Source organism: Manacus vitellinus, unplaced genomic scaffold, assembly GCF_001715985.3.
Source record: "Manacus vitellinus isolate BGI_N305 unplaced genomic scaffold, ASM171598v3 scaffold_18_pilon, whole genome shotgun sequence".
In the NCBI taxonomy this organism is placed as follows: Eukaryota; Metazoa; Chordata; class Aves; order Passeriformes; family Pipridae; genus Manacus; species Manacus vitellinus.
In genome coordinates this window covers 11,888,289-11,910,989 of record NW_021939324.1, presented here as the reverse complement: position 1 = coordinate 11,910,989, position 22,701 = coordinate 11,888,289, and the positions used below count along the sequence as shown (strand labels likewise).

General features: G+C 40.5%; 1 protein-coding gene across 1 annotated transcript; it reads left to right on the top strand.

Moving 5' to 3' along the window:
• Positions 1-1,253: 1,253 nt before the first annotated feature.
• On the top strand, positions 1,254-22,656 carry SLC30A5 (solute carrier family 30 member 5). The gene is given in 17 exon segments (XM_018070412.2): positions 1,254-1,387; positions 1,389-1,427; positions 1,583-1,705; positions 4,115-4,181; positions 5,065-5,150; positions 6,567-6,654; positions 8,369-8,456; positions 10,016-10,092; positions 11,259-11,429; positions 12,066-12,354; positions 12,711-12,919; positions 13,984-14,141; positions 14,759-14,888; positions 16,643-16,868; positions 18,239-18,465; positions 20,312-20,440; positions 22,220-22,656. Coding segments are annotated over 17 exon segments (2,310 nt in total). The 5' UTR covers positions 1,254-1,355; the 3' UTR covers positions 22,391-22,656.
• The last annotated feature ends 45 nt before the right edge of the window (positions 22,657-22,701 follow it).

Here is a 22,701-nt window from a genome sequence, read left to right as displayed (position 1 = left end):
TCTAGTTTTTGTGTGTCCCGCAGTTTTGGTCCTAGAAAGCTCTCCCCTGCGCCTCTCTAGCCTTTTTCTTTTCCGCCCTTTGCATGTCCCCGATGCAGTCTGTTGATTCTCACCCTCTGCGCTCCCCCACATCACTTGTCTCCCTACTCGGCTCCTGGGCCACCCGCCCACCCCTGCCTTTCGTTCAAAGTCTAGTCCTTTTCCTTGTGCTGTTTGCCAGCATCTCCTTCTCCCGGACACAAGGCACACGGCATGTAATTAAACTCCAAGCCCCCCAACCCCCTAAGTTTATTTATTTGTTTGTTTATTTATTTCCCCCCCTCTACAAACATTATTGACAACTTATCATTATTCCATGGGCGTCCAACTTGTTAACGGTGGGGGTTTGGACAGGAGACAGGACCTGTGCATTAAACTCTTAAGGGGTCTTCACTAGGCAGCTGAAGAGCAGAGCCAGCACTTCTCTTAATAGTTTTATGCTTCCCATGCAGAAGTTTCCACATGCACTCAGAGTATTTTGCAAATTAAAAAAAAAAAATCTTTGATTTCTGACCAATGCAATTCTGAATATTTCATTTGTCAGCAGTCACACTCTGTGCTCCTGTTCCTCCTTCTCTTCCTAGTTAAAGTCTACCAAGTCTACTTCAAAGAAATCCAACATGCAGCTGATCATTGCTGAGATTATTTCAAGGTATCAGTATATGTCTCTCTCTATATATACATATAGATATCAGTACCAAAATCACGTGTTGGGATGTCCCCAAACCAGACAGTTTGATATACAGCTGGAAGAAAGCAGCTAGCTCACAATATGGACATTTCTAACCTTCCACTTCGATTTCTCCCATTAATTTCAACTGGATATTTGGAGACGTCAGCAGGGAGACCCTCTCCTGATGCTCGATCCTGGCGCAGGTCTTTGCACATAATCATACAAAATAAACAAGGTTAACAAACAAAAAAAAAAAAGGTATGGAATTCCACCCCCCTTTCCCGCCCCCGCCCCGGGGGGAGGAAGCGCGGCCGGCCCCGCCCCACCGACCCGGCCCCGCCCCACCGACCCCGGCCCCGCCCCACCGACCCGGCCCCGCCCTGACCCGGCCCCCCCCACCGACCCCGGCCCCGCCTCTACAGCTCCGGCCTCGCCCCAACCCCCGCCGGGGCGCTTGCGCACTGCTTCGCGCACGCGCGCGGAGGCGCTCGCCGACCGTCGGTCGCTGTTCCCGGTTCCTGTTCCCGGTTCTCGTCCCGCTGCGCTGCCGCGGGGATGAAGTGCCCCGGCGCGGGACAGGCGGCCGCGCCCGAACGTCTGAGCGCCCGCAGCCGCTCCGTGCAGGAGCTCCCTCCTTGCCACCATGGAGCAGCCGTACGGCGGGCAGGCCCTGGCCGGGCGGCGCGCTGGGGCCCGTGGATGTGCCCAGCGCCCGGTAACGCCGAGGGGGGCAGCGGCCGCTCCGCTGGGTGCTCCCTCCCTCAGGGGAGCAGCGGGATCACCCGAGGGCCGGTGGGGGTCGCGCCCTCCACTGAGGCCCCGGGCCCGCGCGGTCGCGGCGTGTGCGAACCGGCCTCTTTCCTTCCGCAGGCTGACGCGGTACATCGTGCTGCTGTGCTTCACCAAGGTTTTGAAAGCCGTGGGCCTGTTTGAGTCCTATGATATCCTGAAAGCGGTCCACCTCGTACAGTTCATCTTCGTAGTGCAGCTGGGGTGAGTGTGCGCGGGGTGCAGCCTTGTGCCCTACCCTTACAACGTGCTCTGTCTGGGGTGTTTTGTGAGAGCGTCAAGCTTGTACCTTGCATTATTTTGTTCTAGATACTCAAGGAGTAGAAGACATAGCAGTGAATCCAAGAAATACTCTGTTTGCAGGAGTGTTTTTGCTTCACATCTCTGCTCACTATAATTTCAGTATCTTGGAATGTCTCAAGTTGGAAGGGATCCATAAGGGTCATTGAGTCCAACTCCCTGCTCCTCACAAGACTACCTAAAACTAAACCATATGACCAAGAAACTTGTCCTTGGGTTCTGACAGGCTTGGTGCTGGAACATTTTCCTGGGAGCCTGTTCCAATGGCTGGCCACCTTCTCAGTAAAGAAACTTTTTGTAACATGCAATGCGAAGTTTCCCTGGTGCAGTTTCATTCCATCTCATGCCCTGTCACTGTTCACCAGACAGAGGTCAGCACCTGCCCCTTTGTTGCTCCACAGTTATAGGCCACAATAAGGTCGCCCCTCAGGCTCCTCCAAACTGAGCAAGCCAAGCAACCTCAGCTGCTCCTTCTCCTGCCCTCAAGACCTTTCACCATCACAGCTGCCCTCCTCCAGACACACTCCTACAGTCTGATATCCTTCTTATAAGAAGTGCCAAAAACTGCACACAGGACTCAAGGTGAGGCCACACCTATGCAGTGCAGAGTGGAACAGTCAGCTCCCTCAATGAGCTGGCGATGCTGTGCTTGATTGTAAATGCACCTCGAGGCACAGCTGACCCTTTTTGCTGCCAGGGCACACTGCTGATTCATATTCAACTTGCCATCAGCCCAGACATTCGATAGAGCTGCTCTCCAGCCTGTTGCAGGGTTACCCACCCTAGATGGAGAACCCAGCACCTGCTCTTTTTAATTTCATACCATTGGTTATTGCCCTGCTCTCTAGCCTTTTCACATGTCTCTGTAAGGCCAGTCTGCCCTTGGGAAACTTAAGTGTTTTTCCTACTTCAAAATTGTTCGTGCTGTGACAGTTGCTCTGACTGGCAGCCAAGTACTACACAACTGTACACACACTTCCCCCCACCCCAGGGGGCTGGGGAAGAGAATCGGGAGGAAAAGAAAAAGCAAAACTTGTGGGTTGAGATAAGAACAGTTTAATAATTGAAAGTTTTAGACTAATAAATTATTGATAATATAAAAAGTGAAAAAATACATATTAAGAAAAGGAAGATAAAAAAATGCAAGAAAAAGTAAGTGATGCACAATACAACTGCTCACCATGCACTGACCAATATCCAGCCCATTCCCAAACCATGATCAGCCCCCAACTCTAGGTACGTCCCCAAGTTTATATACTGAGTATGATGTTCTGTGTTATGTAATATTCCTTTGGCCTGTTCAGATCAGCTCTCCTGGCCATGCTTCCTCCCAGCTTCTTATGCACCTGCTTATTGGCAGAGCATGGGAAACAGAAAAGTCTTTAGTTTCAAATAAGCACTACTGAGTTATGACAAAATATTAGTATGTTATCAACATTATTATCATACTGAATTCAAAACACAGCCCTGTAGCAGCTACTAAGAAAATATTAACTCAATCCTAGCTAAAACCAGGACACTCAGGCATGTCTTTTTAATTTTCTTAAGAAGGGTGTAGAAGATAAGCTTTCTTCTTTATAGTTTGTATTCCTGTAGTTCTTGTGAGTTTCAACTGCTGTTTTTCCCACATTGAGGGCTAAGGTATAGAAACTGATAGCATATATGAAGAAACAACCTTTGCAGACAGAATCCTGCTTCATGGTTACATGATGCCATTTGGAACAGCATATATGTAATAAACTTAGCAGAATTGAAATATTTGGAACTTTATTTTTTCTTTTGTTTCAAATTCGTCTATATATCTGCACTTCTTTCTTGCATGTTCCCGAGCACCATAGTCTTTTTTTCCCCATCACTTTTGATCCCAGTTGAAGAATTTGTGTTCTGTGTCTTACCATTTCTAACAGGACTGTATATACAGCATTCTATGTATGAGTAAACCTTTGGGTGTATCTATCTTGATAATAAAAATCAGAGTATTATTTCTCCTCAGAACTTCTGAGATCAGTTATTTTGATTTTTGTAAATCAAAAATAGCAATTCTCATTAGCAATTCTCTCAAGAACTTGCATTTAAAGTTGACCAGAACTGAACTTCACTTGTCATCACTGTAGTACTGGTATGTGACACAAGTAATGCATCAGGAAAAGCAAAATCAATGAATGTGATCAGTGTGGCCTTTTAATGAAAAAATTGTAGGGAAAGCCATTTTGTAAACTGAGCCTGATATGAGAGACCTGGTTATTTAGAGCTGGTTTGGATAAAAAGCTGACAGCTAATACACTAATAGCGAAAACTTTCTTCTTTTAACAGGTCTGCATTTTTTATGGTTTTGTTTCAAAAACCATTTTCATCTGGAAAAGTGGTGACCAAACGTCAGGTGAGTTGACATATGTAATAGCGATTGACATCTTTGTAAATATTCTTGGCTATGTGGCTCTTGCCAAAAGTGGAAGTAGAACAAAGATTACTCCACTTGGAAGATGTGCTAACAATTTCTAAAAGTGTGTAACTAATTCAGTGTATAGTGCACAAAAACCATCAGCGTTTTTAGCTTTTGTCAGCTCCTTTTGAGAATATAGTGAAAACATTGGTCCTTATCTTCATACAAGCATCTACTTTGAGGAATGGAATTGTCAAAAAGAGCTTAGTCTATTTAGCTGACTTAGACAGTCAGAAGGGCAATTTCTGGACTGCCAGAATGTTGAAATGCTCCAGTCTTGTCCCCCATGACAAAAGAGTCCTTTCTGCACGTGATGAGGGGCTGATCTAACTGCTCTTCAGACCTTTGTTGAGTTTGCAGTATCCTGAGGAGTTAGAGTAGGCCCAGGTTGGAACCTGCTGATTTGTAAGAAATAAGTTTTCTTCACCTGCTTCTTATTCATCTTGGTTTTATGTAACTGTGCGTGCAAAACTCAACCCAGTGTGTGTGCTAAGTAGACAGAATCTGAAGGATAGCGTGGTCCAAGTGTCAACTGCTTTCATCATTAGACATGTATGGCTGAATTTTAAAAATGTGAACAGGAATAAACTGCATCTTTCTTTTGAGTTCCAAAAAATCTGCCCCTATGTGGTTTTACTATTGGTAAAAAAATTAAAATTCTGGATTTTGAAGATGTGGTGTTTGTTGTAGGTACTCTACCTTGTTGCAAAGCACATGATTTCCCCTCAATTTCTATAGCTACTGTGCTAAAAGAATGCTAGTAATGGGGTGCTTATTTTGAAACTGGAGAAAATGATAAGGAAATACCTTTCCTTTGCAGTGGGTCAGAATTTTTAAGCATGCTGTTGTCGGATGTATCATTTCACTCTTGTGGTTTTTTGGCCTCACTCTTTGTGGACCACTGAGGTAAATATATCTACTGTAAATATTGTTTTCTATTGTCATCCTTCCCTGTCTTGCCCCTTTGCTTTTTGTTTTCTGTTTGTCAGTCCATGATGCTAGCCACTTGATGTATTTTTTGAAAATTTGAATGAATCCTTATGCTTTTTCCTGTGAATTCTTTTGTGGTTGGGAAAAACTATATATCATTTCCATAGAACTGGTAATTTTCTTCACTAATTCTTTGGTGAGATGCCAGTGAAATTCTTGATAGTGCTTAAACACGTGATGATGCATGAAGGTCACCATCTGTTTTACTGACTGTAGTTTTCATAATTTCCCTAGTCTCGTTAGTGTAATGCCAGTTGCTTACTCTCCTCTTTGGAGTCCATGGCTTGACAGCTAGTGATAGCAGCTGGTATTCCTGTGGCAGGTGACTAGAATCAATTTATGCACTTGTTGCAGGGTACTGCTTTATCTGGTCAGCCGTGTGGACTGTGTTGGAATTGGGTAACATTAGTGCACACACTCAGAGTAAAATCACTCGTGCTGTTTACTAGTAGTATTTACTGAGTAACTATAAAAGAGTAACATTAGACTTCCAAAAATTAAGGTTAATATATTGGAAAGCATCTTTCATTAGAGAGAGGAAGGTAAAGACTTAAATGATACATTTTATGAAGGTGAAGTTTTATCCTCTACACAGGAGAATGCATACCTGAGAGTCATAATACTGTGATTATTTATGTTAATGTAGTTAATACTCTAGTGCCTCTCTGGATGCTGGCATTCATCTCAAACAGAACCAGTAACCTGGGTCCTAGCAGGTTGTATTGCTATGTAGAGGATTGCAAAAGCATTTGGTAAACTTGACAGCAATGATTACTTTCATGTTCTGCTCATGAAAGCTGTCAATACAAGCTTGTTATAGTCAGCCTTTGCTGTCTGAAGGAGATATAAGTTAGAATTTGGTATTTTCAGCAATTAAGAGGTACTGAGGTGGGATAAACTACTAGACCATCAGCACCTCAATAAGAAGGATGTAATACTACAGAACAGGACCTCTTTTTTTCTAGGAGCCAGCAACTGGTTTAGAGGAGGTATTGTAATGGGAATAATACTTCCATCTTGAGCAAGTTAGTGTCTTGTTGTGTTGCTAGAAGAAAGTACAGTTTAAAGTTATCTATAAATGAATAATTTTAATCTGTTCCTTGAGCTAGGAAGTCCTCATTTTTTGATATGTCTGGCTGTCTGCAGCTAGATCTGTCTGCTGGTGAAGGCAAATAGATTTGCATTTATCATTTTGAATTGTTTAAACTTGCTGTTGAAATCACAGGATAAATCTTTGGTGTGTCATTAATTTTAGCTGAAATAGTATATATCAAGGTTGTGAGATAAACTCATTGTAAATGGACTTAGGTGTTTTATTTCACTTTTTTATAGGACATTGTTGCTGTTTGAGCACAGTGATTTGGTTGTGCTGTCACTCTTTGGTGTCTTGTTCACAAGCTCAGGTGGAGGACCAGCAAAGGTATTTAAAAATCTATTTTACCAATTGTTGGAGATACTGAATGCTATAAATTCAAATGCTTCAACTGTGTTTTGGATCTATGTTCGTAGAAAATGTGCTTTTTTTAAATTTAATTAGTGGTGAAATTGAGAGAAACAGTGGGTGAAGCTGTGTGTGCTCTGTAGCAGATACCTGAGAAGTTTTTCTGTTTGTAGGCAGAAAAGAACCTTGAAAATTATTTTTTCACTTCAGCATTCTTTGTAATGGGATTTTGGGTTCAAAATGACAAAAGGACATATGTTCATGTAGTGGTCCTCACCCTTACACACTGAAGTCCAGCAACACAGTCTCCAGTGGCTGGCCTATACTCTTCAATGTGTTTAGCTTTTCACATATTCTGGGGTTTTTCTGCCAAAAAGTTCTGTAAGTACTTTCATGTCTGCCTGATCCTGTATGTGCTGAATATTTGGGCCCAGTCTTTCCCTGAATCAGAGACCTCTACTTGAGATATCCTTTAAGTCCCATTACACTCACTTTTGCAAGGTGTGCTCTAAATGTGCCTAATTACCCCTAAATGGAATGAGCTTATCTCAACACCTAGTATTCTTGTCCACTTCCACTCAAAACCAATAAGAGTTGGAGGAGGATACCTACTGTCATATATCTGAGGCTAGAGGACTTGCTGTGTAAGAGAAGTTTCACTTTGATGCCACCTCAGGCTGTGAGTTCTGAAATCTCTGTCTCAAAGCTGCACTGGAGTCCCCTAAGCGCTGTTAAGCTGGCCTTAGAGTGAATAGCACAGTCATCTGCTCCAACAGGCTGTGCATACCCCCCTCAAACTGAGAATCTTAGGGCATGCAGCATGAAGATCTTCATCTAGAAGACATATTATTTTTTCTAGTCAACCACCCAAAGAGCAGAGGTAAGAGCTTCAGAGAGGTTCTTTGTCAATCTGTATCTTAGTGGGCTGTGTTTGGCAATTCAGCTGCATGGCTTACGGCAGCAGAAGCAAGAGAGCCATGACCCTGTCCTCTGAATCATTTCAGCTTAATGAAGTGAACTGGTCAGCTGACTTTCTGAAACAAGAATATGATATTAAATTGTGGTAGTATTTTTCAGATGTAGAGCTCATTGTCTTTCCAAAATGATGAATACCAAAAATCCAGTGGCTTAAGTCTGGGTGGTGAGAGCTCTGCTAGCTGGGATTTCATGGCTTCTTCTGCCCTTTCCCCACAAAAGTACTGCAGAGCTGTTCTTTCTCATAGCCTTTGCATAGTTCTCTAGCCTCTTTCTCCCCTAGGACAAAATTTGACATTTTGTCCACCAGATATTGTTTGTAGCTCATGGATGTTACAAAGTATTAAATCATCAGGCTGAAGTAGCAGTGCATTCTTTTAGGCAGAAACACACCATGAAGAAGAAAGTAATCACACTTGAAGTTTGTAAGATACAGGCTTCTAGCCTGCTACAGTGGTGATGTGTCCTGAGTTATCTCATAAATCTGAAAACCAGAAAAAATGTGAAATTATATCGTCAAGATCACTTTCTTAAAAAAATGGGTGTTTCATTCATGTTTTTCTTACTGAAGTGTGCTTACAATGATCATGAAGCAGGGAGGGAGGGGACTGATTTTCAGGATTTTTTTAATAATAATCTGTTATAAAAATAGTAATCTATTATAAAAATATTTGGGTTTTTTGTTGATTAGCTGTTTGTTGTTTGGGTTTTTTTACAGACAAGAGGTGCTGCATTTTTCATCATAGCTGTCATCTGCTTACTACTTTTTGATAATGATGACCTCATGGCTAAAATAGCAGAACATCGTATCCTTTATTGCTATGTGTAAGAGCAAGTGACTGTTATTACTGGAGCAGAGAGAGTGTGAAATTGAGTATACTGAATTAAATTATAATTTGAAGCAATCCTGAAGAAAGTTTTCAATTGATCATCTCATCATAGTGTACTGACAAAAAATAGTACATCTAACGATGGGCAGTAAAAATAATAAATTTTACAAAAGAAGGATAAAAACATGAAATTACAGTTGCAAACGCTATATTCTGGAACCTTATTGGTTAACTCACTTAGTTTTTCAGTGAGTTGATTCATAGAAAGGCCTGAGTAAGGAGGGACCTTAAGAAAGACCCTTAAGATCATCAAGTCCAACCATTAACCCAGCACTGCCAAGCCCACCACTAAACCATGTCCCTAAGTGCCACATCTACATGTCTCTTAAATACCTTACCTCCAGGGATGGTGACTCAGCCTGTTCCAATGCTTGACAATCCTTTCCATGAAGAAATTCTTCCTAATATTCAGTCTTAGTCTTTCCTGGTGCTACTTGAGTCCATTTCTTCTTGTCCTTTCTCCTTTTACTTGAGAGAAAAAACTGATGTTGTTACAAACTCCTTTCAGGTAGTTGTAGAGAGTGATAAGCCTTCTTTTCTCCAGACTAAACACCCTCAGCTGCTCCTCACACATGGTCACCAGCTCCATTGCCCTTCTCTGGAGATGCTCCAGCACCTCAATGTCCTTCTTGTAGTGAGGTACCCAAACCTGAATGCAGGATTTGAGGTGTGGCCTCACCAGTGCTGATAATCACTGGTCTTGCTGGCCACACTGTTGCTGGTAAAAGCCAAGATGCCACCTGGGCACACTGCTGGCTCATGTTTAGCCACTGTCCCAACAGCACCCCCAGTTTTCCATCCACTCTTTTGCAAGCCTGTAGCACTGCCTGGGGTTGTGGTGACACAAGGGCAGAACCCGCCGCTGGGCCTTGTTGAACCTCGTACTGTTGGCCTCGACCCAGGGATCCAGCCTGTCCAGATCCCTCTGCAGAGCCTTCCCACCCTCCAGCAAATCAGCATTCCCACCCAGCTTGCTGTCACCTGCAAACTGGCTGAGGGTGCATTCCATCCCCTCATCCAGATCACTGATAAAGATATGAAACAGGACTGGCCCCAGTGCTGAGCCCTGAGAAACCCCACTGGTGATGGAATGCCAGCTGAATGTGACTCCATTCACCACCGCTCTCTGGGTCCAACTATCCAGACAGCTTTTCTACCCAGGGAACTCATCCAAGTTATGAGCAGCAGGTTTCTCTGGGAAAATGCTGTAAGAAACAGTGTCAAAGGCTTTACTCCCTCATTCACTAGGCAGGTAATCCTGTCACAGAAGATCAGGTTGGTCAATCAGGACATGCCTTTCACAAAAGCATGCTGAGGGCTGAGCCTGATCCGCTGTCTGTCCTCCACGTGCCAACACACCTTAAAGCTCAGTTTGCTTACTTCTGCGTTCTGTGGTCTTTTGCTACTTTTGCCTGTTCTTTGGTTTAAAACAAAATCATCAAATGAAACTCTTCCTTAATTTTTTTTTAATTTAGCTGAGGGGCATCATGACAGTGCTCTTACCCATGTTCTCTATACAATCATTGCTTTCCTGGGTGTTGCAGATCACAAGGTAAATAACTTGTATTGTAGAAGGTTAATATTTATCGAAGTTTTGTAGGTAAGAATTTCACCAGCTCAGAGCTAATCCAAGCCTAAATCAAACCCAAAATTTGAGCATCCCTCCCCCCCATATTGGAACTGAACTAGCACTGGAATTTTTACATCTTGATAGGAGTTTGAGCAGCTTCAATACAGCAAACCAAACTGTACAATGTTCAACCTCTGTAGCTGATAAGGACTTTGCTGTAATGCATAACCTAAAAAGTCTCATTAAAATTATCATGAAGTATTCTGTCATCAGTGTTCTGGATGTTCATAATGCTTTGCATACAAGCCATTTCTTACTCACTTTTGGAGTCTGTGTTTTGTTGCTGCTTCTTTATCTTTCCCCAGTCTTTCCTTTATATTAGATTTGTACTTGAAGACACAGATGTTGATACTTCTCAGCAGCATAGTCCCATTGTAGTTGGTGATATAACTAGCTGAGTATCGTAATCATACTGTTCAGGGTTGATCCACCTGATTGAGTTGTTGTGTTAGCTTAGTCTTGCTGCTAAAGTGGCTGCAGTGAGTACTAAAACAAGAAAAAAAATACAGAGCAGCTGAGAATGTATTAATATAAAAATAAATGTTAGACTGGTTAATGGTGCGCAAAAGCAAGTGTGATCTGAGGGAGATAAGATGCTGTGTGTGTATCTTGTGACTAATTTGTAGAACAATTTTGAAAGAAAATAATGTGGAGAAATATGATACGGTGTGATTAAAGGTAAGTAGATGAAAGCTTATGAAAGGCTTAGAGGTCAAGGTGATGTGAACCTTTGGGGGTTTATGTATGCTTTCAACATGTTTTTAATAATGGAAGATGGGAAAACAAACTTTGTGAGATTTTTCGTTTTCCTCATATGCTGTTTGTTACCATTTCACTGCTGTTGTATGACAACTAACACTACTGAGAGTTTCAAAATTCAAGTCATATTAGGCTGTTGTGAATAATGCTAAGGTATAACCATGTTACTGTTTTTAACTAAGCAACAATTACAGGAAATATCCTGTCTTTAGCTTTTATTGCCAAGTTAAGGAAAGCACATTAATCTTTTCTCCATGTAAGTGCCACTGTGTTTGGAATGGGGGGTTTGGGTCTTCAGAAATGCTAACGGTTTCCCCTTACATTTCCAGGGCGGAGTACTGCTTTTGGTGTTGGCATTGTGCTGTAAGGTTGGTTTTCACATGGCTTCCCGAAAACTATCTGTAGACGTAGGTGGAGCCAAGCGTCTTCAAGCTTTGTCTCATCTAGTTTCTGTCCTTCTGTTATGCCCATGGGTCATTATCCTGTCTTTGACAACAGAGGTAAGATAACAAGTACAAAGATAAATCATTTTTTGTAATGCTTGACAAGTGAAATTTAAATATTTCCTTTAAAATATCTTTAAAATTACCGAAGTTCATGTCTTTATTTTTGTAGTAAGCTCCATTGAAATTTTTTCTTTATGTTTCCTTCTATATTTTGATTTTTATCTGTGTGATACCTTAATTTCCTCTTTTGTGTGATAACTTTATTTCATCCTTCTAGCTCAGATATTATATCTTGGGTTTGTCTACAAATATTGCACAAGTATTAACAACTATATAAATACAGGACTCTTTTTATCCCTAAGGAGTAGATTATTTATTGTGTTTTAAAAACATGTTCTTTATGCCCACATGCATAGGCAGAGTAGACCATTACAAACATGGTGTTGCATGTGGCGTTGCTTTTAAGAACATGGAAGTATTTAAAATAAGGTACTGTCGTGCATTTTAGATATATGTGTCTTTCTGTATCTGAGATGTTGGTTTTATATGATAAATTGAAAGTATAGAAGTATTTATGTTTTGATAGATTACTGAAAACATTTGTAATTCAAGTGAACTACATGTAATGCTGTATATACAATCACATCAAAAGGTGAGCAGTCCTATTTGAAATTTTTTTTGTTGTTGCAGAGCAAAGTAGAGTCTTGGTCTTCTCTCATCATGCCTTTCATAACAGTCATCTTTTTTGTTGTGATCCTGGATTTCTACGTGGAGTCCATATGTTCTGTGAAGATGGAAGGTTCCACATGTGCTCGATACGGATCCTTTCTTACTTTCATTAGTGCATTGCTTTTTGGAAACTTTTGGACACATCCAATAACAGACCAGCTTCGAGCTATGAACAAGCCACCACACCATGAAAGCACAGAGCATGTTCTTTCTGGAGGGGTGGTAGTGAGTGCTGTCTTCTTCATTTTATGTAGGTATTCCTATCTAAACTGCAATAAATGTTGTCCTTATGACTGGGAAGCCAGTCAGAAAATTAAGGTGTGCAGAAGTCTTTTGGATGAGCTTTTATGGATTCTTTAATAAGAGGGCCTGTAAAATTTTGCTCTATTATTGTCTGTCTGTGAAAAAAAAAGGTAATAGATCTGTTGTGGAAGTGCTGACATAATCTTACATAGCAATGAAATCTAATGATAAACCTCAAGATGAAGTTGACAGTCACTTTGCTGCCTGCAAATTTTATACAGACTTTGATTACTGATTCAACAAATTATAAAAAAGCTGTAAATCTTGGAAACGACAACAAACACTTCAATGCTTTCCTTGCAGCTGCCAATATCCTGTCCTCCCCCTCCAGGAAGGGGCAGAAGGGTACCCTTATTGGCTATTCCCCTGAAGGCACTCCTCTCTATAACTTCATGGGTGATGCATTACAGCAGAGCTCTCAGTCATTGCCCCGGTTTATTAAGGAGTCACTGAAGCAAATTCTCGAGGAGTATGATTCTAGGCAGATCTTCTATTTCTTGTGCCTAAATCTGGTAAGTGCACAGTCTTTTCTTCAAACCCAATCATAGTAGTGCATACATAATACAGAAAGAAGAGTTATTATTTGAAAGGTTTCCATAATTGATTGTTTTTAAAGATACTTTGACAGAGTAGTTTAATTAGATGGTATGTTGAAATAAAAGATTCTTATACTAATCTTGCGGTAAGGGGCAGGTCACTTTGATTTGTTATCACAGGCAGCACTGGTTCTATGTGTAACTGTTACACAACTAACTAAATACTTGTCTGACCTTGTATTTAACACACCTCAGTGTTGCCAACAGGTAAGCTGAAACTGATAAGGCCTTTAAGGATGGACACAACAAAACAGAATGTGTGGGATTGATTAGTGTAATTTTGGAGTAGTCTGGTTTTATTTCTAGCTTCTCTCTTTATTGAATAGGTAAAGATAATGCAGTAAGCAATATTGATGGAACCTCATTTGCAGAGATCTCTCTTCATTCTTAGCCAGTTATGCAAGAAAATAAGGGGAGAAACCTGAAGCATCCATTGTAATTTTATGGTGTTCCATTATGGAATATGAAAGATAGGAAAAAAGTTTTTAGGCAGACATATTAATCATAGTATATTGTTCAGGGAAAGTATGTATTAAAATTGTTTCCATGTGTACCCTTCTCAAAACTAATTCCTAAGATTTAACAGTCAACCGGTGAAGAAAATGTTTACGTAAAAGATTTATAGACAGCATGGCTTTTACGCTAATAACATATCAGATCAGACCTCTTACACTTGGCAAAATGCTTAAAATTTTATCTGCAGAACATCAGTTTAAAATTCTAAATGAAAACTTAAATTTCAGAGGGTTGTTTTCTGAAGTGAAAGGCTTTAAGGAGGATAGATTCAAAAATGTGTCTTCATAGACTTGGAATGTATGACTTTTGTTTCACTGGAGGAGAGAAAAAATGATCTAGAAATACTTTGAACAATACTTCTGAAAAATATTGAGTGTTCTATGAAAAGAATTTCCTGCTAGCTACCAAAACATTAATATACAAGTTAATATTTGAGGAAAAATTCAAACTCTATTTTGTTTTAGGCTTTCACTTTTGTGGAGCTTTTTTATGGAGTATGGACCAATAGCCTTGGCCTTATTTCTGATGGATTTCATATGCTTTTTGATTGTTCTGCATTAGTGATGGGGCTTTTTGCAGCTCTGATGACAAGATGGAAAGCAACTCGCATATTTTCCTATGGGTATGTGCATTGGGTTCTTTAAGGACTATTTGCAACTTACTTTCCTTGCTCATTTTCAAAATGCCCCGCCATGTTTGGGATGTTTTACTAGTGCGTGCTTCTGTGGGTTTTTTTGCTGTATCTCTTCTCTTCCACTTGGGCACATGCTGTTCTCTTCTTACCCCTGTAAACAATGTGCCTGAAAGGTAATTTTCATTTATCTCTACAAGTTGTGAATATTATTTAGGAATTACCTCATTCTTTATATGCATGTATGTCAAACAAAAATATATGTTAAAAGTCAGTGTTCAGCTAAGGATTTAGATTCTGCTGAAATAAGGAAGCTTTATATGGTTGCATAGCAGTTTAGCAATTTGAAGCCACGAATGGGCATCATATATGAAAAAATACTTACATTAATAGTGCTTTATTCCATTGGAGTTTGGACAGTTGCAAACTGGTAACCTCTTGGTTAGAAATAAAAAACTCAGAAATTGAGGAATGATTTTGTGGCATTGAGAAAAATATCATAGCTATCATAACGCTGTATTAAATATATCATAATTTTATTTATTATAACTGAGATTTGTTCAGAATACCCATTCTTTACTCTAAAAAGTACCTATGTTTACTTTCAGGTATGGACGTGTAGAAATTCTCTCTGGATTTATTAATGGCCTCTTTCTGATGGTGATTGCTTTCTTTGTCTTCATGGAGTCGGTGACCAGACTGGTGGATCCTCCAGACATAGATACAAACATGCTAACTGTAAGTTTTCTCACTCTGTTTAAATGTAGTTTTGCAGTTAATGGTTCATTTATGTTTGTCTCCAGAGTGACCTTACTGAGTCCTTCTGGGGACTTAAAGCAGCCAACAAGAGAACTGTAGAGGGACTTTTCACCTAAGCATGGAATGACAGGAAAAGGGGGAATGGCTTTAAACTGAATCAGAATAGGAAGAAATTCTTTACTTTGAGGGTGGAGAGGCACTGGCACAGGTTACCCAGAGAAGTTTTGGATGCTCCATCCCTGGAAGAGTTCAAGGCCAGGCCAGATGGGGCATTGAGCAACCTGATCTAGTGAAAGGTGTCCCTGCCCATGGAAGGGGGTTGGAAATAGATGGTCTTTAAGGTCCCTTCCAACCCAAACCGTTCTATGATTCTATCAAAATTGCATACTCAAGGAGTCTAAACTGTGCCTTGACTTTTTAACAGATTATAATTTTAAAGTGCGAACTACATCTAATTTTAAAATATCAAAATATATAGGGTTGAATGTAATTTTATTATAACAGTTGAGTGATGTTGGAGCTCTAATCTTTTTAGAAGATGGTCTTTCTACAATAAAATATAGTAAGGAAATAGTCTGTACCAGACTAAATTTGGTTCTGCAGTTATGTATACCAATGTTAGTTATTACAGAAAAGATTTTAAAATACTAGACTAAGAGCTTAGTATCTGAGAAACCTCAAAAATGGACCAGAACCCATAATATTATGCAGATTGTGCTACTATGGCAATTATGATGAACTGCATAGATAATCTTAACTATACCTGTGTCTCTCCACCTTCCACAGCTTCTTCAGGGGCTCCCCTCTTAATTTTTCAAGATAGCATCCCTTTCTTTCTAATACAATAGTTCATTTTCTTCAAATTATTTTTATTATGGAATTCTGCATATCTAAGCCTTTATTGATTGCGTATCCAGCTTCACTTGTTTGCTCTCCCACATACACAAGAATTTTTGCTCTCCTGCATTCTTGTGTAACAAAGAGAATGTTTTTTTTGTAGGCACAAAAATAAATGTGTGTTGCTGAAATCAAGGCTTGATTTTTATTTCTGCTTTCATTTTGATCTTCAACATTTGGTCCATTTTCACTACTGATCCTGTTTCTTGGGAGTGGAAGGTGTTACCCTCTCAACATGAGCGCAGTCTGCATAGCCAAGGAAAGGTCTACTAACCTCTAAGCAGGACTTGTTTAATTACTTCATTAGCTGGAATTACTCTTCCTGCTTTGCTAGATTTTCAAGAGAAGAATAGAAAAATAAGCAAGCAGATAAAAAGCACAATTCAACCACAATTCAACCAATAAAGCATTAGTCGCTGTCTTAAGTACAAATTATGTATGTCCTAGATAAAATATGAAAGTTTCTTTTTTTTGGTGGGGGGGGCAGTGAAAGCAAGGGAAAGCTTATATTCAAACCACCGTATCTCTTTTTGAAAGGAAATGAAATTGATCAACCTTTCTTAAACAAAATTTGTTATCTGGTCTTGATCTGTGAATACGAGGTTTAGCATTTAAGTGGTGGGGTTTGGGTGGGGTTTTTTTGGAGGGTTGGTGGGAAGTGGATTTTTTTGCAAGAGGAAGAAAACTTCTTTGAAACCAGGTTGTATAGTGAAAGGAATATGATGAGGGATTCATATTAGACTAACTCTTGTGTTGCTGTCAATGGTTCCGCTAGAAAACAAATTCGATTGCCTGGGAGGATGCAGTGAAGTTAAAGACTTTTTTCCCTCTCACAGCCAGTCTCTGTCGGAGGGCTGATCGTAAACCTTGTTGGTATCTGTGCCTTTAGCCACGCGCACTCCCATGGAGCCTCTCGGGGAGGCTGTCACTCCCATGATCACAGCCATTCTCACCACGGGCACAGTCACAGCCATGGGCACAGCCATTCCCACAGTGATCATGGGCACAGCCATGGACATTCCCATGGGTCTTCTGGAGGAGGCATGAATACCAACATGAGAGGCAAGTACAGATTGTCAAATCATAAAGATGTATGTGATTTCCAGCAGACTTTCAAGATTTTCAGAATCATACCCAGTACTCTGCATCAGGAACTCTCCAGGAGCGATCTGACAGCCTTTAGATGTGGTAGACAGGAATTGCTCAAACCGTTTATGAATTTAACTTAAAGAAACTTAACTTGAAATGTTTCTTTTCGTAGCTTTCTTAGATGTGGTCAATACCAAAGGACCAATAAAAAGCAGTAATCTACAGTCTTCACCAACATTAGTAGATGGCCATTGTAAACTTTATTCTATAAGCTTTAAGTCCTTGTTTCTAAGTTCAACCTGGAAATGGAAGTACCAAATCTCTGTCTATAAAGGTACTGCCATGTTTGTAGATATCATGTGGCAGCTGGTTGTAAAAACACTGGGGAGGGAGTAAGAAGCAGGAGAACAAATGCAGACCAGGAGTCTAGACTATTGTGATTTTTTATTTGTGACTCAGAAGATAAGGTGGTAAATACAAAACTTTCAAATCTGAAATCATAAGCTAACAGAGATGGCAATATATATAAAACTTCAACATAGAATTTTTTCCCTAGTAGTTAGAAAGTAGTTATTTGCCAACTGTCTGGCTTATAAGAAAAAAAAATATATAAAGGAATTATGGGTTTTGTATTAGCTTGTCAGGATGTGTCATTGTCTCGTATTTTATTGATTATTTTATATCCTAATTCAGTTGATTATCCTGGTTATTCATACTCATTATGTCTGCCATTTTTGTGAAGTCTGCCCATACTCATGTTTTAGTATTCTTTACAATTCTAACACTTAACTAGCACTAATCTTACAAATGCTTAGAGGGTATTTTTCTGTGCCCATTGAGTGTACCTTGAGAATGAACCCACCCTTGAGAATGAAAGCAGTATAAAATATAAAATTCCTACCAGTAGCAAAAAGACAATGTTCTTGTAAAACTGGAGCAAAATTGGCTTACAAAAACTGAACAATACATTAATATATGTCCACATTAATAAGTCAGTACATGTACACTGATCTTTTTATTCCTGGTTAAGGATCAATAGATCCCTCTATAGAGAGTTAAATGATTATGATTACAGTACAAATCCCACTAACAATTTAAAGACATTTAGTTAAATCTGTGGATGCCTGCCTAGATCATTGGCCTATAGAGTAAAAATTGGTTTTATGATAATTTATAATTAAACATTATAAAAGCTAAATGTTTTGTGTATTTTGCCCCAGGTTAGGCAGAGGATATTTGGTTTAGCTTGAGGATATTTAATAAGCTTTACTGTGTTTTTCCTACTGAACATATACATACACTTTAGACAGAACTGTTAATCACTCCATTTATTTTGTTTTCAGGTGTATTTCTGCATGTGTTAGCAGACACTCTTGGCAGTGTTGGTGTTATTGTATCCACGATATTTATTCAGCAATTTGGATGGCTCATAGCTGATCCACTCTGCTCTCTCTTTATTGCTACATTGATTTTTCTTAGTGTTATCCCACTATTGAAAGATGCCTGTCAAGTGCTTTTGTTGAGGATACCTCCGGAACAGGAGAAAGATCTGCATGCTGCTTTAGAAAAGGTACAATTCTAAATGTTTTCGTATACAAACATACAAAACTGTAACTGTTTTTAATAATTATTCAACTCAAGTACTTCAATCTGACAGTTTCCATTGTCTTAGCTTCATGTCTCAAGTTGTTTAAAATCTATTTTGCAGAGATGTGACAGGATTAGTAGTTCTACTGATAAAAGTTGTTTTGCAGCTAAAAAGACTTGCGCTGCTTTTTGCTTTTATGGGTAGCTTTTTATGGGTATGATGTAAGACAAGTATGGTAACAGTGTGGGAAATGTATTTAGTAACATGGCGGTTCCCTGAACCTTGCAGCGAACAGTTCAGACTACAGGATTATATCATGAGCCTGTAATTTCACATTTTCTAATTTGTCCATATCACGAAGGGCATACTGGTTCACATTGGGTGAGATGGCAAAAGTTAAACTGTTTTTTCTAATTACTTTCTCATTTTAGTTAGTTTTTTTTCTGTCTGCTTTGAAGCTGTACTTGGTCTTTGCTGTTGGCTTATTTTAAGTTCCTGCCCAGAATATAGTGTGGACCTCAGTGTAGAGAACAAAACAAAGAGTAAAACAAAGAGTTAAAAGTGCTTTGACAATACCATCAACTAGAGGCTTCAAGGAAGGCTATCCTGAATGTGTCCTGTCAGTTATTAGAGGGGGAAATGTGTTCTTTTCTACATGAGAAAGAAAAGGACAGATGGAACTTGTCTGGGAGAGACTTCTGTAGTGACAGGAAAGTGAGGTGCAGAGAGTGGTTTCACTTTTTGATGAGGGAAGTAATTCTGGGAGGCTGGGGAAAAAGAAGGCACTTTTTGAAAACAATCAAAGAGCAATTCATTAAAAGGTAATAGGAAAAGCATTTTTAAAAATACATCATGATAAAACAACAGTTGACCCCATCTAGCAGCCAGGCATCCCTACAAGCCACTTGCTCACTCTCCTCCTTTACCAGCACCACCACTGCCAGTGTGACAGGGCAGCATAAGCAAAAAAACTCTGGAAACAATATAATTTAACAGGTAGAGGAAGGGAAAAGTGCAATGCACCACCTCCCACAAGGAGGCCAATATTCAGGCAGTCTCAAGTAACAGCCAGCTTGGAAGTCAGAATCCCCTCTTCTTCCTCTACCCCAGTTCTTACTGCTGAGCATGGCATTATATGGCATGCAATATCCCTCTAAACAACTTGGATCAGTTGCCCTGGCTGTGTCCCCTCCCTATTTCTTGCTCACCCACAGCCTACCCATCAGGCAAAGGCAGAGAGAAAAGTAGAAGGCCTTGACGGTGCCCAGTACAAAAGAGAAAGACTCGACAGTTCAGCAATATCCAAAATATTTGTGTGTTATCAAAAGGGTTGTAGGCAGAAATCCAAAACACAGTGCCTTACCAGCTGCTGTGAAAAACCATCCCAATCAGACTCAGAACAAAGATCAATTTGAAAAATTATGAATTGCAGAAAGAATTTATGTCTGAATTAAGTTCAACTGTTGTAACTAAATAGCTGCTAAATAGTGAGGTAACAGGTGCCCTAGAAATGGTAGATGTTCAACTCGCATTCAGGTTAGTCTGTCCATGTGTGTTCCTGTGATGTTTACACTAAATATGGGGGGGTTTATTCTCATCTTGTTTAGTGTTGTGCTCTTCTGGGGTTTTCATTTAGTTTGACTTTTACCCTCCAGTATTGGACAGTAGTAGCAAGGTGACCTTTCAATACTAGATATTTATGAATATGGCTTAGTTGGAAAGCTGCTATGCTACACAGCTTTGTTTCCCTGTGAAATATTATCCACCAATATCACATACACAATTTTAAAATGAGTTCTTAATTGTTGTTAATGTAATTTCTTTTCAGATTCAAAAAATAGAGGGAGTCATATCCTACAGAGATCCTCATTTTTGGTGTCACTCTGCAAGTGTTGTGGCAGGCACAATACATGTCCAAGTGGTATCAGATGTGATGGAACAGAGAATTGTACAGCAGGTAAGGTGCAAAATTCTTGGACTCTAATCTCTTAATTTCCTACTCAGTAGTCCTTTTTCAGTCATAGACTGAAGTTAAAGCTTCCGTGTGTGATTTTTTTTTGTAGCTATCCATTAATGTCTCAGAGCTGGTCTCTGACACTGTACTGCCCCTTGCCTGCTAGCTTGGAATCAGCTACATAAGGAGTTGTTTGCTAGAACATCTGCCTGAACACTCACTGTTGAAAGTGGCACTACATCTGCTCGGAGAAAAGAAAGGGTCCTGGAAAAACAGGCCTGCAAAACAGGCAGTAAACAGTAGGGATATCTGGATGCTAATCATGAGTTTATAATTGCATTACCACTACCTATCTGCCTTGGGTTTTTCTTTTCCTTCAAAAGATACATATTTCCTTATGCAAGACACTAAGAATTATCCGCTGTGCAGAAGTTGCAAAGTCATACCCTCTGAAGCTAGTCTTTGCTTTCCAGAAAATTGAATTCTTCATTATCACACAGAATCACAGAAGCAGCTAGGTTGGAAAATACCTCTCAGTCCAACCTCTGACCTAACACCATCTTGTCTACTAGACCATGGCACTAACTACCACATCCAATCTCTTCCTAAATACTTCCAGGGACAGTGAGTCCACCACCTCCCTGGGCAGCTCGCTCCAATGCCCAGTCTCTCTCTAAAGAGCTTCTTCCTAATGTCTAAACTAAATCTCCCCTGGCACAGCTTAGGACTGTGCCCTCTTGTCCTACTGCTGGTTGCCTCAGAGAAGAGACTGATACTCACCTGGCTACAACCTCCTTTCAGGGAGTTGTAGAGAGTGATGAGGTCTCCCCTGAGCCTCCTCTTCCCCAGGCTAAACAACCCCAGCTCCCTCCACCACTCCTCAAAGGACTTGTGTTCCAGTCTCTCCACCAGCCTCATTGCCCTTCATTGGACCACAGTCCAGCACCTCAATGTCCTTCCTAAACTGAGGGGCCCAGAACTGGACACAAGATTTGAGGTGCAGCCTAACCAGTGCTGAGAACAGGGGAACAATCACTTCACTGGTCCTGCTGGCCACAGTATTCCTGATAGAGGCCAGGATGCCATTGGCCTTTGTGGCCATCTGGGCACACTGCTGGCTCATGTTCAGCTTCCCACCATCAGAACCCAAAGGTCTCTTTCTGCCTGGCTGCTCTCCAGCCACTCTGTCCCCAGCCTGTAGCGCTGCATGGGGTTGTTGTGGCCAAAGTGTGGGACCCTCCACTTGGCCTTGTTAAACCCCACACCCCATTGGATTCAGCCCATTTATCCAGACTGTTCAGGTCCCTCTGCAGAGCCCTCCTGCTTCCAGCAGATCAACACTCCCCCCCAACTTGCTGTCATCTCTAAGTTTACTAATGGTACACTCAATCCCGTCATCCAGATCATCAGTAAAGATATTAAACAGAACTGGGCCCAACACTGATCCCTGGGGGACACCACTAGTGACCGGCTGCCAACTGGATGCAGCCCCGTTCACCACCCCTCTGCTGCCAACTGGATGCAGCCCCGTTCACCACCACTCTCTGGGCCCGGCCCTCCAGCCAGTTCTTAGCCAGCAGAGAGTGCAACTGTCCAAGCTGTGGGCTGCCTGCTAGCTTTTCCAGGAGCATGATATGGAAGATGCGGTCAAAGGCTTTGCTGAAGTAATGATTATGATAGGGGTTTTTTTTCCTGTACAGCATTTCAGAGCCAGAACACTGCAAGTTACTGTGAGATATGTATGAAGTGTAATACTAATATTAACCACACTGTTCTGTTCAGGTCACAGCAATTCTGAAAGATGCTGGTGTAAACAACTTAACTGTCCAAGTGGAGAAGGAGGCTTATTTTCAACACATGTCCGGACTCAGTACAGGATTTCAGGATGTTCTTGCAATGACTCAGCAACTAGAATCCATGAAATACTACAAAGATGGTACTTACATCATGTGATACAAAGTTGTGTTCACCACAGGAGGTGTAAATGGTGAAGCTGTTAGATTCCATATTTGTATTTTTGCCAGGAGATCTTGAACATACATGTACAGGAACAAATGTACTATATATTTGAATTTTTTTAAGCATACTGTCTTTCTTAATTGGATCAAAATGCTTTTATAAAGGAAATAAGGACTTGAATATTTGCTGTATATATGAAAATAATTGAAATCTTAAATACTGTACTTGGAGTTTATTAAACAGAAGTCTTGCAACTTCTAGATGAGCACCGATATATTCCATACTTTCTCTTAAATGTGGAACAT